The 19,725-nt window shown below is 41.9% G+C and overlaps 1 protein-coding gene across 1 annotated transcript; it reads left to right on the top strand.

Moving 5' to 3' along the window:
• The first annotated feature begins 425 nt into the window (after positions 1–425).
• On the top strand, positions 426–19,045 carry LOC109909427 (calcium/calmodulin-dependent protein kinase kinase 1-like). Its single transcript, XM_020508470.2, has 16 exons — positions 426–863; positions 1,120–1,167; positions 1,292–1,345; positions 1,473–1,524; positions 1,625–1,758; positions 1,860–1,896; positions 2,085–2,106; positions 2,532–2,620; positions 3,020–3,219; positions 3,429–3,482; positions 3,740–3,813; positions 4,049–4,136; positions 4,294–4,422; positions 4,789–4,892; positions 7,531–7,575; positions 17,726–19,045. The coding sequence occupies exons 1-16, from the start codon at positions 600–602 to the stop codon at positions 17,820–17,822; spliced, it is 1,491 nt and encodes a 496-aa protein (XP_020364059.2). The 5' UTR covers positions 426–599; the 3' UTR covers positions 17,823–19,045.
• Positions 19,046–19,725: the final 680 nt, after the last annotated feature.

Here is a 19,725-nt window from a genome sequence, read left to right as displayed (position 1 = left end):
GCAGAAAATCTGATTTGTGTGGATGTGAACGTTTTAGTGGTGGATTTGGAAGGGATTTGCAGTTAGTGCTATTTGTGTTGACAGGAATCGGTAGGCAGCAGAGCTCAGGTGGTTGTCATCTATGATGCATTTAGACATATTATTTCAATGAAAAGTCATAGTCATTTAGTTTTGTATTGTACATGTAGAAATGTACAAGCCAATTACAGTTAATTCAATTGACATACTGTTTTTTTGCTTACTTACCCTGTTAAATAATAAGCTATTTCTAGTTAATGTGCATGCCTTAATTCTACAAAATCGCATTTGGAAAACATTTTCGATATTCAAAATTGGAAAGCAAGTTTAGTGTAGTCTCCCATATCGGGGAGATGTTACAGTTGAATATTGGTTAAGTAAGTAAGCCTTGACTGAGGAATCTCTAAGGCAGAATCTCCTGTTTCTGTAGCAAGAAGCAGCTTGATGAACAAGTACAGAACGTTAGTGAATGTCGGTTAAAATGTACGATTTAATGTTAATTATCTAATTAGCTGTCCCCTATGACATCTCTGACCTTTCTCCGTAATTGAACCGGGAAAGGAACAGGGTCAGGGATAACCATGAGTGAAGACACTGATGGACTGGCAGAGCTGGCAGAGCTGGACTCTGAGCACAATGCAGAGCTGGCTGACATGGTGGCCGCCATGAACGTGGCATCCAACCGGATGACCCCTCCCAACGGCCACCGAAGGCCCCTTGCACCAGCGCGCCGGAAGCTGTCATTGTCAGACAGGAAGCTATCATTGCAGGAGCGATCAACCCAGCCGCGAGAGGCTCGACAGCCCACCATCGAGTCCAAGCGGGTGTCCATTTCAGATTCCCAGGTCAGAGGTCAGGCCTGTGTCCCAAATGGAAGTCAGGGTTCTGTCCTGAATGGCACCCTATTCCTTATATAGTGTACTACTTTTGACAAGGGCCCATAGGGGAATAGGGTGCCATTCGAGATGCAGTATATGGGGGATAGGGTGCCATTTAGGACCCATCCATGAAGTCTCAAAAGAAATAGGCATGAGCCTAAATAATGTGTAGTCAATGTGCATTATCCCACCACCAAATACCCTTCACTTTGTCTCTCCCTAGGATTGTATCCAGCTCAACCAATACAAGTTGAAGGATGAGATTGGAAAGGTAAGAAAGGAAAAGTTAGAATAGATGCTGAATTTGTCTGACAAGAGAAAACATTATTTCATAAAGAACTCTTGTGTAATAAGTCAAAATGATTATGTCAGACTTTCTTCTTTTTCTATTCTAGGGCTCATATGGTGTGGTGAGATTAGCTTACAATGAAGATGATGAACAATACTATGTAAGAATCTCTGCACATTTCGTTCTTTATCATCTCCTTTGTGGGAGCAGAGTTCCTCAACTCTTTATTTTGGCCTTTTTGACGATTATACTATGGGAGCAAACTGATCATGTCTTTCCTTGCGTAGGCAATGAAAGTTTTTTCAAAAAAGAAGCTGATGAAGATGTGTGGATTTCCTCGTAGGTGAAAATGTTCCTTTTAAGTCTAGTATGTGCTTTGGTACTGGTATGAACATGAACTGGTGATGATCACCACTATATATAATGGCGTTGGTTATAGGACGCCCCCCTCCCCGAGGAGCCAGCACAGAACAGGGACTGCCACCCAAACCCCTGGGGCCACTGGAGAGAGTCTACCAGGAGATCGCCATCCTGAAGAAACTAGACCACCTTAACATTGTCCATCTGGTGGAGGTGAACACACTGACATACATAAGTGGAAGATTTAAAAGGTTCATTTAGTTCATTTACATTTAGTTTTATTAATTTCAGAGATTTACACCTTCCAATTGTAGGTTCTTGATGATCCTGCTGAAGACAATCTCCACATGGGTAAGTATGCATTCATCATGTCAGTGCACTGAATGGTGATACAAGGTGTTACATGGTAAACTATGTTTTCTGTTGTATCTCCTTGTACTAGGTCCATAGTTTGTATATTATAATAGTCTGTCCAGTTTGATTATTACATAGAAACTAATATGACTAGTCATTTTATTCTCTGTTTGTTTATTTTCTAGCCTTTGAGTTAATGCCAAAAGGGTACGTTTTACTCCTTTCTGAAATATACTGTATTACATTACATTATAACACTGGTCCTTTGTAGCTCAGTTGGTAGAGCATGGCGCTTGTAATGCCAGGGTAGTGGGTTTGATTCTTGGGACCACCCATATGTAAAACATAACTACGCATGACTGTAAGTCACTTTGAATAAAAGCATCTGCTAAATGGCTTATATTCTTATTCTTATATTATTATACTGTATGAATTTTATGAATTTTGTTATTTATATATAATCCCTCCAGTTACTAAATTTGGTGAATATAAGGTATACAGTTTTAAGGAATATAAGACACCAATGACAAGGTTCAGGCATTGTTAGTGGTAGGAAGACCACTGTTTGGAAGATTATGGTGGTGATGCTTACTTACCTTTCTCTGTCTCTGTTGCTTTTCCTGGGGCCCTAGCCCAGTGATGGAGGTGCCCTCAGACACTCCCTTCACAGAGGAACAAGCCCGCTTTTACTTCAGAGACATAATTCTGGGGATTGAATACTGTAAGTCCTCCACCTGGATTTCGTCTCAAATGGCACCGTGTTCCCTATATACAGTAGTGCACTACTTTTGACCTGAACCCTAAGGGCCATGGTCAAAAATAGTGCACTAAATAGGGAATAGAGTGCCATTTGGGACGTATGGCCTAATAGCATTCTGCTCAGAGACCTGCAGCATACTGCTAACCCTGCTCATGTTTTAGCAAGACATTGGTTTGAAAGTCACTCGTCAGATACTTTCTGAAAAGACAAGATCAGTTGGTGCTTTGACAGCTGAATGTCAAGACCTAAATCAAATGGGCAATGCTGTTTGTATACTATACGTTTATCTTTAAAAAAGAGAACTAAATCAGTGTTTCCTGTCCTTTTTCCCTGGTCCTATTCTCTCTTCCTCCTTCTCAGTGCACTACCAGAAGATCATCCACAGAGACATCAAGCCTTCCAACCTGTTACTGGGAGACAATGGGCATGTGAAGATTGCAGACTTTGGTGTCAGTAACCAGTTTGAGGGGAGTGATGCTCTCCTGTCCAGCTCAGCAGGGACTCCAGCCTTCATGGCCCCAGAGATGATGACTGATCATGAGCAGAGCTTTACTGGCAAGGTTAGACACTAATTGCTCATTTATCTAATCAGGTCACTCATCTTTGATTGTATCCTAGAATAATATTTACCCCATGAAAATGTATTGCATTGAATGGTATCAAAAATACTTAGAAATTTACTTGGTATCAAACGTCAACATTTTACTGTACTGTAAAATATACAGCAAGCTCTCTTTGTAAAGTAATGGTCAATGTTCATGTTTGTTAGGCCTTGGATGTGTGGGCCATGGGAGTCACCCTGTACTGCTTTGTCTATGGGAAGGTAGGTTCTGTTATTATCATAATGTACGGTATTCTGCCATGGATTATTTTGGCCCACTAGTTTCTGATTTACTAGTTTCTGATTTACTGTGACTACAACTATATTTTGATCAACCGTTGCATCCCACATAATAATGCTTTTAAAATAAATACATTTAATGGTTTATGTGGGAAACAGACAGCATGCGTATGCATGTAGCCTATCATTTTAGAACAGCATTTTAATGCCTTTTCTTCATCACTATCTTCCTATATCAGTGCCCTTTCATCGATGAATACATCATCGGCCTGCACAATAAGATCAGGAACAGGCCTGTGGAGTTCCCAAACATGTGAGTTCCACTAAGGGACACTATGTACCATGCAAAAACAATTTAGTCTGCTCTCTATGCACCACTCTAAAATATGGGTAGAACTTCACATTATAGCATGTAATAACTTGATAATAACATAGTAATAGTATTGTTTTAACGTTCCTAGCCATTCACTGCTACTGTAGTTACTGTACTGTAGATGGTTCTATTCTATTTGGTGGGTGGTCATCTCAGTCACTCTTTGGTACCACAGGCCTGAAGTATGCAAGGAGTTGAAGGAGCTTATTATAAGGATGCTGGATAAAAATCCTGATTCAAGGATCACCATTCCTGAAATCAAGGTAAAAGGGGGCAGATCTAGACCTTCAATAGTGCCTATAAAAAGCAAATCCTTCATGAAACCATCTATGACACTTCAAATGAATGTTTTACTGTCCTGGTAGAGCTGTCTTATATGTGTTGTGAGACGATTGTGTTTCCCCTCCTGTTTGTTGCCAGGAGCATCCGTGGGTGACGGAGGATGGCACTGACCTTCTACCCCTGGAGGAAGAGCACTGCACCGTGGTGGAGGTGACTGAGGAGGAGGTCCAAAACTCCATCAAACTCATCCCCAGTCTGTCTGCTGTGGTGAGTCAGTTCACTAGTGTCCTGTCCAGGGGATATACAGCTCTTGTTCTGGCTCGGACAAGGCTTACTTACTAACTTACCCTATCTATCACAAATAGGGCCAGGAGTTTTTGTGTTTTAACAAGGGAAAAAGTTTGGGACCTACATCAGGGCCCGGAGTTTTTCCAGGTCAATACACATGGTCAGGGAACATTTTTGTCATAAGGCAGATTGCTACAGTGAATATGTTTCCCAAACAACACCCTTTTCACAATATAGTGCACTACTTTTGACCAGGGTCTATAGGGCTCTGGTCAAAAGTAGTGCACTATAGAGAATAGGTTGCCATTTGGGATGGATCTCTGACACTCACTCTCCCCACGTTAGATCCTGGTGAAGTCCATGCTGAGGAAGAGGTCTTTTAGTAACCCCTTTGAGTGTCACAACAGGAGGGCAGAGAGGTCTATGTCTGCTCCAGGAGGTCTCCTTGCGTAAGTCCCCTATAAATCCTCCTTATCTGCTTTCTTTATCTGCCGATTTTGGGATTAGGAAACAAACAAAACAAAACAAAGTGACAGAAATACACAGAGTCGGTTAGATATATAGGCTACTGTAAATGGGCTTAACACAAAAGAAGCGTACATATACAGAATACTGTAAGGACAGGTGTATGGCAGAAGACTGAAGCTACAATGAGAAACATGACATATAGTGAGTTCCAAATGTATTGAGACAGTGACACATTTTCTGTTGTTTTGACTCTGTACTCCAGCACTTTGGTTTTGAAATTATACAATGACTAGGAGGTTAACGTGCAGACCGTCAGCTTTAATTAGAGGGTATTTTGTTAGATTTTTTGCATTTTGTGTAACTTATTTTTGAACTTATTGTGTACATAATGTTGCTGCTACCGTCTCTTATGACTGAAAAGAACAAACAGATCAATAAAAACGACATTGATCCATCTAATATGGCTATGAGAAGAGGAGACACAAATACAATGGGACGTCCATCTAACCAAAAACAAACTCTCAAGTGGCACTGATCCAACAATGATAAAGAGTGAATATACACACTCACTGTGGACATGGCCAATGCTCTCCACTCGCAGCAATAAGATAGGCTACACTGTTTGCTAAATTAAGATGATAATTTTGATAACTAAAAGACAAGAGTATTTTCTTTGTCTTCTCTTTACAGTAATAACCATTTGCTTTCCAAACAATTTTCCTGCAATTGTATTTTGAAATATTGCAATATACAGTGCCTTCAGGTAGTATTCAGACCCCTTGACCTTTTCTCAATTTAGTTACAGCCTTATTCTAAAATTGATTAAATAGTTTATTTTTCCTTATCAATCTACACACAATACCCCATAATGCCAATTTTGTATTTTATTTAGCTAATTTATATTTAAAAAACGGAAATATTACATTTACATAAGTATTCAAACACTTTACTCAGTACTTTGTTGAAGCACCTTGGCAGCGATGACAGCCTCATGTCTTCTTGGGTATGGCGCTACAAAGCTTGGCACACTTGTATTTGGGGAGTTTCTCCCATTGTTCTCTGCAGATCCTCTCAAGCTCTGTCAGCTTGGATGGGGAGTGTCACTGCACAGCTGTTTTCTGGTCTCTCCAGAGATGTTCGATGGGGTTCAAGTCCGGGCTTTGGACATTGAGACTTATCCCGAAGCCATTCCTGCATTGTCTTGGCTGTGTGCTTAGGGTTGTTGTCCTGTTGGAAGGTGAGCCTTCGCCCCAGTCTGAGGTCCCGAGCACTCTGGAGCATGTCAACAGAGATACTCTGGAGCTCTGTCAGAGTGGCCATCCGGTTTTTGGTTACCTCCCTGACCAAGGCCGTTCTCCCCCGATTGCTCAGTTTGGCTGGGCAGCCAGCTATAGGAAGTGTCTTGGTGTCTCCTTTTAAGACTTATGGAGGCCACTGTGTTTTTGGGGACCTTCAATGCTGCAGATATTTTTTGGTACCCTTCCCCAGATCTGTGCCTCAACACCATCCTGTCTCGGAGCTCTACAGACAATTCCCTCAACCTCATGGCTTGGTTTTTGCTCTGACATGCACTGTCAACTGTAGGACCTTATGTAGACAGGTGTGTGCCTATCCAAATCTTGTCCAATCAATTGAATTTACCAAAGGTGAACTCCGATCAAGAGAAACAGGATGCACCTGAGTGCAATATCGAGTCTCATAGAAAAGGGGCTGAAGACTTATGTAAATACGTTTTTTGTTTTATTTGAAATAAGGCTGCAACGTAACAAAATGTGGAAAAAGTCAAGGGGTCTGAATACTTTCGAATGGCACTGTACCTGGCTGGGCCATAATTTTCATTGACAGTTGCAACTTAACACTCATATATTTGGCATTTGCCGCGTGCGCTGCCCAAATTCCGACTGTAGGCAATGTGATTTAAAACAATCCACAGCTTCTTTTTTTTTTAAAGAAGCTAATGATCCTCTGTGGCCAAATCATGCTTTCTGGTGTAGTAGCCTCTTTTCAATGACTTCATGTATTTATGTCTCGACAGGAATAGGCTAATTAGGCTATATAATGTTGGCAATTAAATTTACTTTAGTGGAAGCTGGATGCGTCGTCTATGGTTGTACAACTAACTTGATTGATAGCCTGAAATGGCTTCTTGGTAGCTAGTTACGAGGTTGGGAGATTAGGAACCTATCTGGGTTAGCTAATGCCAACTTCATAAAATGTCAAAGTGGCTAGTAGTATTACAGAGAAACAACAAAACAAAACAACAAAAAATGACAAATCTGAGGGGGCACATGCCCCTGTGCCCTCTATGAGCATGACGACTCTGATGCCACACACAGCTGTCTTCTTCTCACACACTTACAGTTCAGCTCAGTCAACTACACCAGGGCACACAACAGCTTTGACAACATTTCTAAGTGGTTTATTAGATTGTGCCTGAACTAAATATGCAAATATTAATTAGTCCATCATAAATGTTCAGATGTTTTTTCTACAGTATCTATCTCCATCATGTAATGTAACTTTATGATTACATTGCTTATTTACCATTGACTTGCAGTCTTTAACAAGCACATATTTGCTGATATTGTCCTTTTCTTGTCTATCTCTTACCCATTGCAGGGACTCTTGGGGGCGACTGGAAACCGAGGTTCATCCTTCATTGAGGTAAGAGCCCTGGTTAAAAGTAGTGCATACTATATAGGGAATATTTTGCCATTTGGAATTGGGACGCAACGCCAGTCTTGTGCTAACAGGTTTTCTTCTGGGGTTTAATCACTATCATTCTACTCTATGTGATTCTATTTCTATGGTCTTAGTACTGTCTTTTTATGCGCTGCTGAGAGTTGATGTGTATTGGACCTGATTGGTAATGCTGTTCCTGACATGCATGGCATTTAATGCAAAGTTCTTTTTTCTTCTTCCCCCTTCTAGTTGCCTTTAAGGGGCGGCAGGGTAGCCTAGTGGTTAGAGCATTGGACTAGTAACCGAAAGGTTGCAAGTTCAAATCCCCGAGCTGTCAAGGTACAAAATCTGTCATTCTGCCCCTGAACAGGCAGTTAACCCACTGTTCCTAGGCCGTCATTGAAAATAAGAATTTGTTCTTAACTGACTTGCCTAGTAAAATAAAATTAAATTTAACAAGGCAACAATAAACAAGTTGTCCCCCACAAATGATGCAGAGCCCCCCCCCCCCTTGGGCCAATTAGTGACAATTATACAAATGTATGTCGCGTGGATTAATGAGAAAGTTTTAAAAAATATTTTTTTAAATCCCTTGCTGAAAATCAAAACTTGATAGCTCACATTGGACGGGATGTTAGAGACCAGACTCCACTGCCTGATAGGGAGATACATTGATATAAAACAGGACTTATCATGAGGAGATGCATACATTTTCTTTCGAGCTGTAACGGCTTTCTTCTGTGGACGAAGGAGAGGACCAAAGCGCAGCGTGGTTAGAGTTCATCATGTTTAATAAAGACGATAAATGTGAACACTACAAAATACAAAACAACAAATGTGAAAAACCAAAACAGTTCTGTCTGGTGCAGACACACGAAGACAGAAGACAACCACCCACAAAAACCCAACACAAAACAGGCTACCTAAATATGGTTCCCAATCAGAGACAATGACTAACACCTGCCTCTGATTGAGAACCATATCAGGCCAAACATAGAAACGGGAAAACTAGACACACAACATAGAATGCCCACTCAGCTCACATCCTGACCTACACCAAAACAAAGAAAACACAAAAGAACTATGGTCAGAACGTGACACTAGCTTTGTCATTGTGGGGTATTGTGTGTAGATTGATGATTAATTGATTGATTTTAAAACCAGGCTGTAACGTAAAAAAAAATTGAAAAAGTCAAGGGGTCTGAATACTTTCTGAATGCACTGTCGGTATAAAATGTCATGACTGTAGCTCAAAAGGGACTGGAGATATGCTTGTAAAACATTTGCGGGGGGACAAAAAGTATAGTTTCTGGTAATTGTAATAGGCCGAGATAGTAGGTCCTTATGGGACACGTGTTGCTCGTGAGGAGATGCTTTGCAAGTTGCAAAAGTATTCAGACCCCTTTGAGTTCTTCACATGTTGTGTTACAAAGTGGAGGATGGATTTAATAGTAATTTTTGGTCAACAATCTACACAAACTACTATGTAATGTCAGAGGGGGCAAAAAATATATATTCTGTATATATTACATAACTAAAATATAGTCATTGCATAAGTTTTCAGACCCTTTTTTAGGCAAGCCTAAATTAGTTCAGGAGTAAAATATTGCTTAACAAATCACATAATAAGTTACATGGACTCACTCTGTGTGAAATAATACGGGTTGACATGATTTTTGAATGACTAAACCTTCCTCTGATCCTCATATATACAACATCTGTAAGGTCCCTCAGTTAAGTATTGAATTTCAAGCACAGACAAAACTATAAAGACCAGGGAGCTTTTCGAAAGCCTCATAAAGAATGGCAGTGACTGGTAGATGGGTAACAACAACATACATAGAATATCTCTTTTACTATGGTCAGTTAATAACTATGATGTGGATTATATATTAAACCACACAGACACATCAAAGATACAGTCGTCCATCTGAACTGAGCTTTAGGACAGGAATGAAACTGCTCTGGGATGTATGTGTGTCAGGTAGCCTAGTGGTTAGAGCATTGGGTCAGTAACCGAATGGTTGGTGGATCGAATCCCTGTGCTGACAAGTTGAAAATCTCTCACTCTGCCCTTGAACAAGGCAGTTAACCCACTGTTCCTAGGCTATCATTGTACATAAGAATTTGTGCTTAACCGACTTGCCCACTTAAATAAAAAATTGGTGATGCCATTGGTGGTTTTAAAACAGCTACAGAGTTCAATGTCTTTGATGGTAGAAAACAGAGGATGGCTCAATACCGTTGTAGTACTCAACAATAATGACCTAAATGACAAAAACATACATCTTGGTATCAAATCCAACACAACACATCACTGAGTAACTGCCTTATGTTTATGCATGGTGGTGGCTGCATCATGGTATGACATCAGCAAATTCCGGGGAGATTTTCAGGACAAAAATAATCGGTTTAGAGCTAAGCACAAGCAAATCCCAGAGGAAAACATGCTTCAGTCTGCTTTACACCAGAGACTGGAAGAGGAATTCACATTTCAGTAGGACAATAACCTACTACACAAGGCCAAATCTACACTGGCGTTACCAAGAAGACAGTGAATGTTCCTGAGTGGCCAAGTTACAGTTTTGACTTAAATCTGCTTGAAAATCTATGGGAAGCCTTGAATTGCTGTCTAGCCATGATCTCCAACATCTTGGCAGAGCTTGAATACTTTTGAAAAGAAAAAGGGCAAATCAAATAAACTAAAATCAAATCCATTTTTATTTGTCACATGCGATGAATACAACAGACCTTACCGTGAAATGGTTACTTTACAAGCTCTTAACCAACAATGCAGTTAAGAAATCAGAGTTAAGAAAATATTGACTAAATAAACTAAAGTTAAAAAAGTAACACAATAAAATAACAATAACGAGGCTATATACAGGGGTAACCATTAAGCCATTAGACCTCTCACTAAAGGCTTCAGTAATACAAAAGTTGTACTTAAATCCGAACTGGTTCCGTAGCAGATTAGTAAGAATGTCTCACGCCATGTTCAAGAATGTCCCTTTTCCCCTTTTCCAGATTACAACATCTCACTTCTGGTTATTTGAAAATTAAATAATCTCCAAAATATCGCTATTTTTAAAACAAGCCATAGAAAGTTGGTTGCAATTTCTGTTTAATCCACCAGAAATGACAGAACAAATAATGCAACAAAAAATATGGTTAAACTCAAATATACTAATAGAAATAAGGTATAATCTTTGTAAATTAGATCACAAATAGGACTGGTGGAGTTACGTCACACATGCAGCTAAAGAAAAATTACAACCAACTAATTGCAGCTGTAACGGCGTTCTTCGTTTGTCGAAAGAGAGTCGGACCGAAATGCAGCGTGGTGGTTACTCATGTCTTTAATGAAAAAAGTGACGATACATGAAATAACTATAATAAATACAAAACAACAAACGGAACGTGAAACCTAATTACAGCCTATTTTTTTTTTAATAAAAAATAATTTATTACCTTCAATACCATTCATTCTTTACAACTCATAATTTTCATACATACTTCAACAATGGTATTTTAATTTAACTAAACAAAACAAAAGCCCCAAACAAACCTCAGGGGAGCATCTTCCCTCCCCGTCACCCTACAAACTACCTTTCCCTATCTCCACGTCCCTAATCTATCCCCTTACAAATCTAAATGACACCCAGCCCTAAACCCCCCTTCCACCTCTCCCGAGCAGCATGCTGCCCCCACTTCCTCTCCTCCCTCTTCATCCTCCCCCTCAAATCTCCTTCCACCCTCCTCACTATCCCTTCCACCCCCCAATCTCTCCCTGTCTTCACCATGTTCTGCCTGGCTTCCCACAGCCCCCGTTTAAAGAGACTCATGAGAAGCCAGAGCAGAAACCTGTCCCTATCCGTCCCTCTCGCTCTCCCTACACCTCTCTCTAACCTGGCCCAAGTCAATACAAAATCCCCCCTTACCAAACCTAACAACACCCGTGCCCTAGACCATACTACTCCGGCAAAGGCACAGTCCCAAAAGACATGGCGCACAGTCTCCTCCCTGCCACAAGAGGATCTTGGACAGGTGGGGGATTGCACCAAACTATACCGGTACATGATGGAACGTACCGGCAAGCACCTATGGAGGCTCAACCAATTCAGGTCCTTGAGCCTGTTGTCCAGACCCCGCGCCTGCACTCCCTCCCAGACCACTTCCGAGATGCCCACTACAGGCACCGGACTCCCTGCCTTTCTGGCCTCCTCGTACAGGTGCCTGTGATCTAAACCTACTCGGGCAACTTCAACCTCAGGGTGCGCAGGCAGCCACTTGGCCACATGACCAAAATGCCACGGCAGCTGTTCTGCCCGAGGACCCGTGTTAGACCACACCATTACGCTTCTCGCCTGATACGAGAAGAACACCCGCAGGAGGTAACCGGATGGGTGTATCACTGGATGAGCAAGCTCCGTTAACAAGAAAGAAACAAAAATTGTGTCCAGCTTGAGGGGGAAATGTGGTACCCCCCCTACCTCCCTCCCCGATGGGACAGATCATGCGTGCCCTGGCGACCCACTCGCACCTGCCACTCCACATGAACTGAAACACAAGCCTCACTAGAGGCCTCCTCAGACAAGCCGGCAATGGGTAGATGTACGCCAAATACAAAAGAGACGGCAACACATCCACCTTTAGGACCAGGACTTTGCCCATAAAAGACAAATACCTAGCCTTCCACATTGCTAGCTTCCTCTGTACCACTGCGATACGCATGTTCCAGTTCAGCGTCGCTGAGCCGGAGGTCTCAAAATGGACCCCGAGAATCCTCAGGGCCCCCTCACAGAGAGATAACTCCCCGGGCACATCCGTTCTACCGCGCCATCTACCGAAAAACTTGACGGAAGACTTTGCATGGTTCAGAACCGCTCCCGACGCTCGGGTGAAATCCCCAAAGATGGCAAGGGACCTTGTCAGGCACGAGTCCTTGCACAGCAGCAAGGAAGTGTCGTCGGCGTACTGCGTCATCTTAACACGCAGCCCACCACTTCCAGGGATCAACAAGCCTTCCACCCCTGTGTCTGCCCTAATGGCAGCCCCCAGAGGCTCCATGTACAGAACGAAGAGGAGAGCCGAGAGTGGGCACCCCTGCCTGACCCCAGACGAGAGGTCAAAAACGTCACCCAAGTGACTATTTACCTATTTACACTAACTCGGCACCCCGCTCCGACATATAATGTACGAATCCATCCTATGAACTTCTCCCCAAATCCTAATCGACCTAACACTCTGAATAAAAAGGATCTATTCACGCGATCAAAGGCTTTCGCCTGATCTAGCGCTGCTACCATTAAAGGCAGTCCTCTATCTTCAACCCAAGCGATGGAGTCCCTGATTAACTGTAGGTTCCATCTAATAGAGCGGCCCTCTACCCCGCACGTCTGATCCTCATGAACGACGTAGGGAAGGGCTGTGCGCAACCGGTCTGCTAAAACCTTTGCAAGTAGCTTGTAATCTACGCACAGCATGGTCAATGGCCGCCAGTTGCCAAGGTCTGTTACTTACACACCAACAGCCATTGATCCCCCCGGGACCCCCGTCTCAAGGATGGCCTTCAAGACTTCGAGGACCACTGGTCCAAGTATACCCCAAAACTTGAGATAAAACTCAGCCGGCAGCCCATCCATCCCAGGCACCTTCCCTTTTCCCATCCTCCTAAGAGCGCTCTCAACCTCTTCTAGTGAAATCTGGGCCTCCATCACTTCTCTAATGTCCTCCGGCAACCACCTGGACAAGTGTTCTAAAAACACATTTCCCTGCTCTACATCTATTTCCCTTTCCTTAAATAAACCTTGGAAATGATCAGTTGTCACCCTGACCATATCCTCTGGTTCTCTAACTATACTACCATTTTCTTCCCTAATGCCATGCATTACCTTCCTACTCTGTCTGGCCCTAACCGACTTAAAGAACATAGCGGAACAAGTCTCATTGTGTTCTAGAAAGCCACTATGCGCACGCTCCAGGAAAGCTCGAGCCTTCCGCTCCTGCAACTCCCTGAGCTGCGCCTTTAGGGTAGCGGATCTCTCCCAGTCAAACGACCCGCCGAGGTTGCCTGCATCATACTCGAGTTCAATTAACCTGTGGATACGATCCACCTCCCTCCTCTCCTCCCTTTTTTTCCTCTTCCAATACCCTATTATAAAAGCCCTAATCCTCACCTTAACTAATTCCCACCACTCTAACACCCCCTCGCACATGGACCGGAGGCCTTCAAGCCTCCAAAAGAAATCATAAAACCCGTCAACAAAAGCCTGCTCCTCCAGCACATCCCGATCTAACTTCCAGTACCCCCTACCAAAGAGGCAGACTGGCGACCCCACCTGCAGGAGCACCCCGTCGTGATCCGAAAAGAAAACAGGCAACAGCCGCCCAGACAACTTACCCAAAGACCTGGGTACAAAAATATACCAAGCCATTAGCCTGGTAATGGCGCCTGCACTGCTATCCCCCCCTATTCCTAAATCTGTATTAAAATCCCCCCCTATCACTAATTTCCTATTTGTGACACACAGGGGCGTCAGACAGTCCACCATCTCCCTCCTGTCTGCCACCACCTGTGGCCCATACACCACCACTAATCTAAATTTACAATCCCTTATCGTGACATCCACCCCTATAACCCTCCCCTTCATTACCACAAAAGAATCCTCCACTTTTACCTCCCTGTGCCCACACAAAATCCCTACCCCCGATGAGTGCACCCCCCCAATACCCCAAACCGACTCCCCCTTGTCCCACTCCCTCTTAAACCTACTAACACCCCCTCCATCCCTCAGGTGAACCTCCTGTAAAAAACAAAAATCAAACCCCACACCCTCCAAATAACTAAAAACCGCCCTCCTCTTAACAAAATCCCTTAAACCCCTTACATTTAAAGTAACAAAAGTAAAATTAGACCCCATGAAAGAATCAAATAAAAACATGTAATACACTCAAATTCTAAACCCAGACAGAAAAAAAATCTGAAACAGGAGACTCACCCGATGCTCCCCTGCTCCATATCTACCGGTGAGAACACCATCCGTACTCCCGACATCCCCCCCACTTCCTCCATCTCACCAACCCAGGATGCAGGAATAGTGTTTGGTCTACCCCCACAATCCTCCCCCTCCCCAGTGCTGCAGCTGGATTGGAAAAAAATCGGGGAGGCTGAGTCCCCAAACAAAAAACTCCCCACCTCCTCCTGTACCCAGTCCTGAGTCTTGTTAGGTGTGTCCCCACCCAACAGTTACAACCCTAAAGTTATTCTTCGCCAGGCTTGTTATTTCATAGTGGCTCATCGGCCTCTCGCCTCCCACTGCTCTTGCCCTTCTCAGGATATCATCGTGTTTCTCCTCTGTATATAGTGCCACGTCGTATGCTCCCTCCAACGAGTTGCCTTGGAAACAAAACACGTCCTTCACCGTCAGCTTTAGAATCCCCATCAATATTATCCTTCCAAAAGTTTCCCGTCCTAAAGGCTCCAACTCCTTTTCCTTCCAAGCAAAACGAATCGTGTTGGCCAGCCCAATCCCAGGGACCGACCGTGTTGATGTATTTAGCACCATCTCCGCAAGGAGAATGGCGCTCGTTCTCTTCTCTTCCAAAACAATGAAAAAAGAAAATCCAAAGTGACTGAGCCTATCTGGTACAAACACAGAGACAGGAACAATCACCCACGAAAGACAAAGCGAAACTCAGGCTACCTAAATACGGTTCCCAATCAGAGGCAACGAGAATCACCTGACTGCTGATTGAGAACCGCCTCAGGCAGCCAAGCCTATACAACACCCCTAATCAGCCGCGATCCCAAATACTACAAACCCCAATACGAAATACAACAACATAAACCCCTGTCACACCCTGGCCTGACCAAATATATAACGAAAACACAAAATACAAATGACCAAGGCGTGACAGCAGCATTACGGCAAAAATGGAAGACGCCAGTGAAAGAAGGAAAAATTAAGGAACTTGACCGTCGGTCCTCCATTAAAGTCTGAAAATTGTGATCAATAAAAAGGTATACCAATTTAATTTAAGGACCCAAAAAATTGACAGCTCTGCCTGTCTCCTAGAGATGAACGTACTTTGGTGCGAAAAGTGCAAATCAATCCCAGAACAACAGCAAAGGACCTTGTGAAGGTGCTGGAGGAAACAGGTACAAAAGTATCTATATATTATAGTAAAACGAGTCCTATATCGACATAACCTGAAAGGCCGCTCAGCACGGAAGAAACCACTGCTCTAAAACCGCAATAAAAAAAGCCAGACTACGGTTTGCAACTACACATGGGGACAAAGATCGTACTTTTTGGAGAAATGTCCTCTGGTCTGATGAAACAAAAATAGAACTGTTTGGCCATAATGGCCATTGTTATGTTTGGAAGAAAAAGGGGGAGGCTAGCAAGCCGAAGAACACCATCCCAACCGTGAATTACAGGGGTGGCAGCATCATGTTGTGGGGTTGCTTTGCTGCAGGAGGGACTGGCATCATGAATAGATGGCATCATGACATAGGAAAATTATGTGGATATATTGAAGCAACATCTCAAAGCTTGGTCGCAAATGGGTCTTCCAAATGGACAATGACCCCAAGCATATTTCCAAACTTGTGGCAAAATGGCTTAAGGACAACAAAGTCAAGGTATTGGAGTGGCCATCACAAAGCCCTGACCTCAAATCTATAGAACATTTGTGGGCAGAACGGAAATAGGGTATACGAGCAAGGAGGCCTACAAACCTGACTCAGTTACACCTGCTCTGTCAGGAGGAATGGGCCAAAATTCACCCAACTTATTGTGGGAAGCTTGTGGAAGAGTACCCAAAATGTTTGACCCAAGTTAAACAATTTAAAGGCAATGCTACCAAATACTAATTGAGTGTAAGTAAACTTCTGACCCAGTGGGAATGTGATGAAAGACATAAAAGCTCAAATAAGTCTTTCTCTTGGCTATTATTTTGACATGTCACATTCTTAAAATAAAGTGGTGATCCTAACTGACCTAAGACAGGGCATTTTTACTAAAATTAAATCTCAGGAATTGTGAAAAGCTGAGTTTAAATGTATTTGGGTAAGGTGTATGTAAACTTTCGACTTCAACTGTAGTAATACTTTTTGCAACCATTTTTATATTTAATTTACATTCTGTAGAAAAAATATATGGCAAATAGAAAGTGAGATAGATGGGAGGGGTTGAGTTGAGGTGAAGGTTGGGACTAAAAACAACAAGATAACTAATGTAAAGTATACTGACTCCATAAAATGTACAGTATATAGGTGCAGACTTTTGTGAAACAGCACAGTTAACAATATATGTCTAATAGAACTGGATGGTCTTCCGAGATAGATGGGAGGGGTTGAGGGTAACTGAAGGATGGGATTAAAAACAAACAAGAGTTAACTATTGTAAAACACATTGTGTCTGTAAAATGTATGTAGTATGTATAAGCTGGAAGTAGAAGCCTAAGTGTTGTTGTCCATTAGTTTACTCCAATTTGGGGAGGGGTGGTTAGGGGAAAATAATAAAGGGAAATATATTGAAAATAAAAATACATACCATTGAAAATGATGCTGACAATTACGTTGATGGAAGCTGAAATCTAGCTGCAATGTAAAAAAATAAATAAATTACATTTAAAAAAGAATGGGCAAATATTGCACAAGCCAGGTGTGCCAAGCTCTTATAGACTTACCGAAGAAGACTCACCGCTGTAATCGATGCTAAAGGTGTTTCTAGGTGTTTCTAACATGTTATTTAATAACATAGTTATTTAATTTCTTTAAAAAATATTTTTTATCCCATTTTGTAACATAATAAAACGTGACGAAATCCAAAGGGATCTGAAAACTTTTGCAAGGCATTGTATGTACAAAATCTCATGATTGTAGCTCAAACGGGACAGGAGATATGCTTGTTAAAATGTTGGAATTTGAGTTGATTACAATAGCGCCTCCCTTGGGCCAATCTGTGTAATTTTGTAAATGCCGAATCTCTATGGCAAGACACATCATTCACCCAAGTTTCGCCAGACGACTAAACATATGTACAAACGTACTGAGACCGATCCATAGTCGTCCCCCTTGACCCCATTTCATCATAGGGGACAATAAAACATGTGTTGCCTGCAGGAAATCAAGCAGAGAAGGAGAGTTGGATGGAAACGGAGAAGGAGAGTTGGAGGACCTTACTGAAGATGATGGTACACTTGCAGAGGGCTGCTGGTAAAACCCTTTTTTCTGACAGACCTGTTCAAAGCAAACTCTTTGCTGTGTCTTCATATAATATGTCATATTAATGTAATATATTTGAAGAGAGATCCAAATGAAAGAGCTCACCCTTACAGTCATTTAGAAAGATTTGTGATAACTACAGTACAAACCATGTATTAGGTTTTTAACTTTTGTCTTATTCCATCTGCGTGATGTTTGTGTCTGCTGTTAACATAGGGTTTCATTGTCTGTTCATGATGTACTGTACTATATTACTCATAATGGTCTGAATGCCTTTTGTACTATTAGCTCTGTGTTTTACAAATATTACACCTATGTATTGAACTGAAATGTGGTTGTTACAATGTAAATATGTACCATTCTAAAGAAGTAATTTTTGCATGCTTTCATACAGTTGATGTTGAAGATAATTAAAGGTAGCAATTTAACATTCTTGTTTTTTCTCTGGATGGCTCTCTCTAGCATGATGTTCTGGCTCTTGTACGCAGGTGTTATTAATGTCCTATAGTGCAAGCAATCTTTCATCTGGGGCCGTTTCAAAAGAAAGAGTAGGACTAAAGGCTTTATTTTTAATATATATATTTTTTACTGTTTTACAAATTGAAGTGAGTGATATCATATCTAGATGTCAAATGGACTTCTGGAACGTGTCAGAATAGCTTTTAGGATTTAAGAGGGAAAAACAAGTTACGTCGACACAAAGTCTACATTGTGAGGAGCTAAAATGTGCAGCTTATTCTGAATCATCTCAGCTGACATGAAAGTAATATAATATCATAATGTAAACACTTGAATAAAAAAAAATCCACCTGTTTTTGTTTTCGGGTCAGACTTTTTAAAATTGGTATTTCTGAAAAGCTGAAGTATACCACATAATTTTCAACAATATGACCACCTATTTGTTCAATAGTTCATATTGATATTCCGTCATGTCACCGCCCAGTAGGCTATTCAAGTATGTCTCTCTGACACCATCCACATGCTTTTGGAAAAAAAAACGAACTGGAATAACACTTGTATTATTGTGGCAGGGTATGAACCTTAGTTTTGGTCAGTGTTTCCCCTGTGACCTTAATTAGGATGGGACAGGTCAAACGTATCAAAGCGCCCCTGTGACTTGTTTAGGTAAGAGATGTTGTACTTGAAGTTGGTGGAAAATGTGTCTGAGAACAATTTTGAGAACAATGTTGTTTTTAATAAATATTTGTGGTGTGGTAATTTGCTCTAAGGTTTGTGTTTACTTTGATTATCAGTGTTTCTTTATTCAAAATTGACAGACAAATAGTCATTGGCCTTATGTTCAATGTCCCTGTTTCTTTGTAAATATACCACTAGATGGCACCTTGTGTCTGACTGTATCATCTATTGTGCCTCAGGTCAGTTTTTTCTTCTTCATTGTTCTTCATACAGAGGCTATGTTAGGCTTGCTTCAGACAGACATCAACTTCCTTCTGTAGAATGATCTAATACCACTTGCCAATGACCACCATGAAACATCATGCCATTTGTCCCATTCTTTTTTTTCTGTCAACAGTCAGGGAACACAATGCATGTAAAGGTGTGCCCACTCTTGATAAGAGGTGAACCGATGAAGTCCTTATGTCTCTGTCATGCACTCCTCAGCAGGAAGAGGTACAAATAGGTATGTTTATCCTGTGATTGAGTACTAATGAGCCATTTATCTCAAGGGGCTGTCATACTAGTCATATGTGTTATGGCAGGGGATTTGGCATGACACACAGTCCCTTTATCTAAAAAAAAACACTCCAGGTGTTAAGTTTCCCTATACTGAAGTGTGTGACTTCCTGCACAGGTGTCAGGGGTACATGCTGCATGCACAGCCTCCATGTGAGCTGTAACCATATCAAAAAAGGCATGTTCATTATATGTCCATTCAT

The sequence above is a fragment of the Oncorhynchus kisutch genome, linkage group LG18 (assembly GCF_002021735.2).
Source record: "Oncorhynchus kisutch isolate 150728-3 linkage group LG18, Okis_V2, whole genome shotgun sequence".
NCBI classification, from domain to species: domain Eukaryota; kingdom Metazoa; phylum Chordata; class Actinopteri; order Salmoniformes; family Salmonidae; genus Oncorhynchus; species Oncorhynchus kisutch.
This window is presented reverse-complemented; position numbering and strand designations above follow the sequence as displayed.

Coding starts and splice junctions, on each gene's coding strand:
- LOC109909427 (XM_020508470.2), top strand. CDS start 600: ATGAGTGAAGACACTGATGGACTGGCAGAGCTGGCAGAGCTGGACTCT. Junction 1,346..1,472: donor AAGATGATGAACAATACTAT/GTAAGAATCTCT, acceptor TTCCTTGCGTAG/GCAATGAAAGTTTTTTCAAA. Junction 7,576..17,725: donor GAGGTTCATCCTTCATTGAG/GTAAGAGCCCTG, acceptor TGTTGCCTGCAG/GAAATCAAGCAGAGAAGGAG.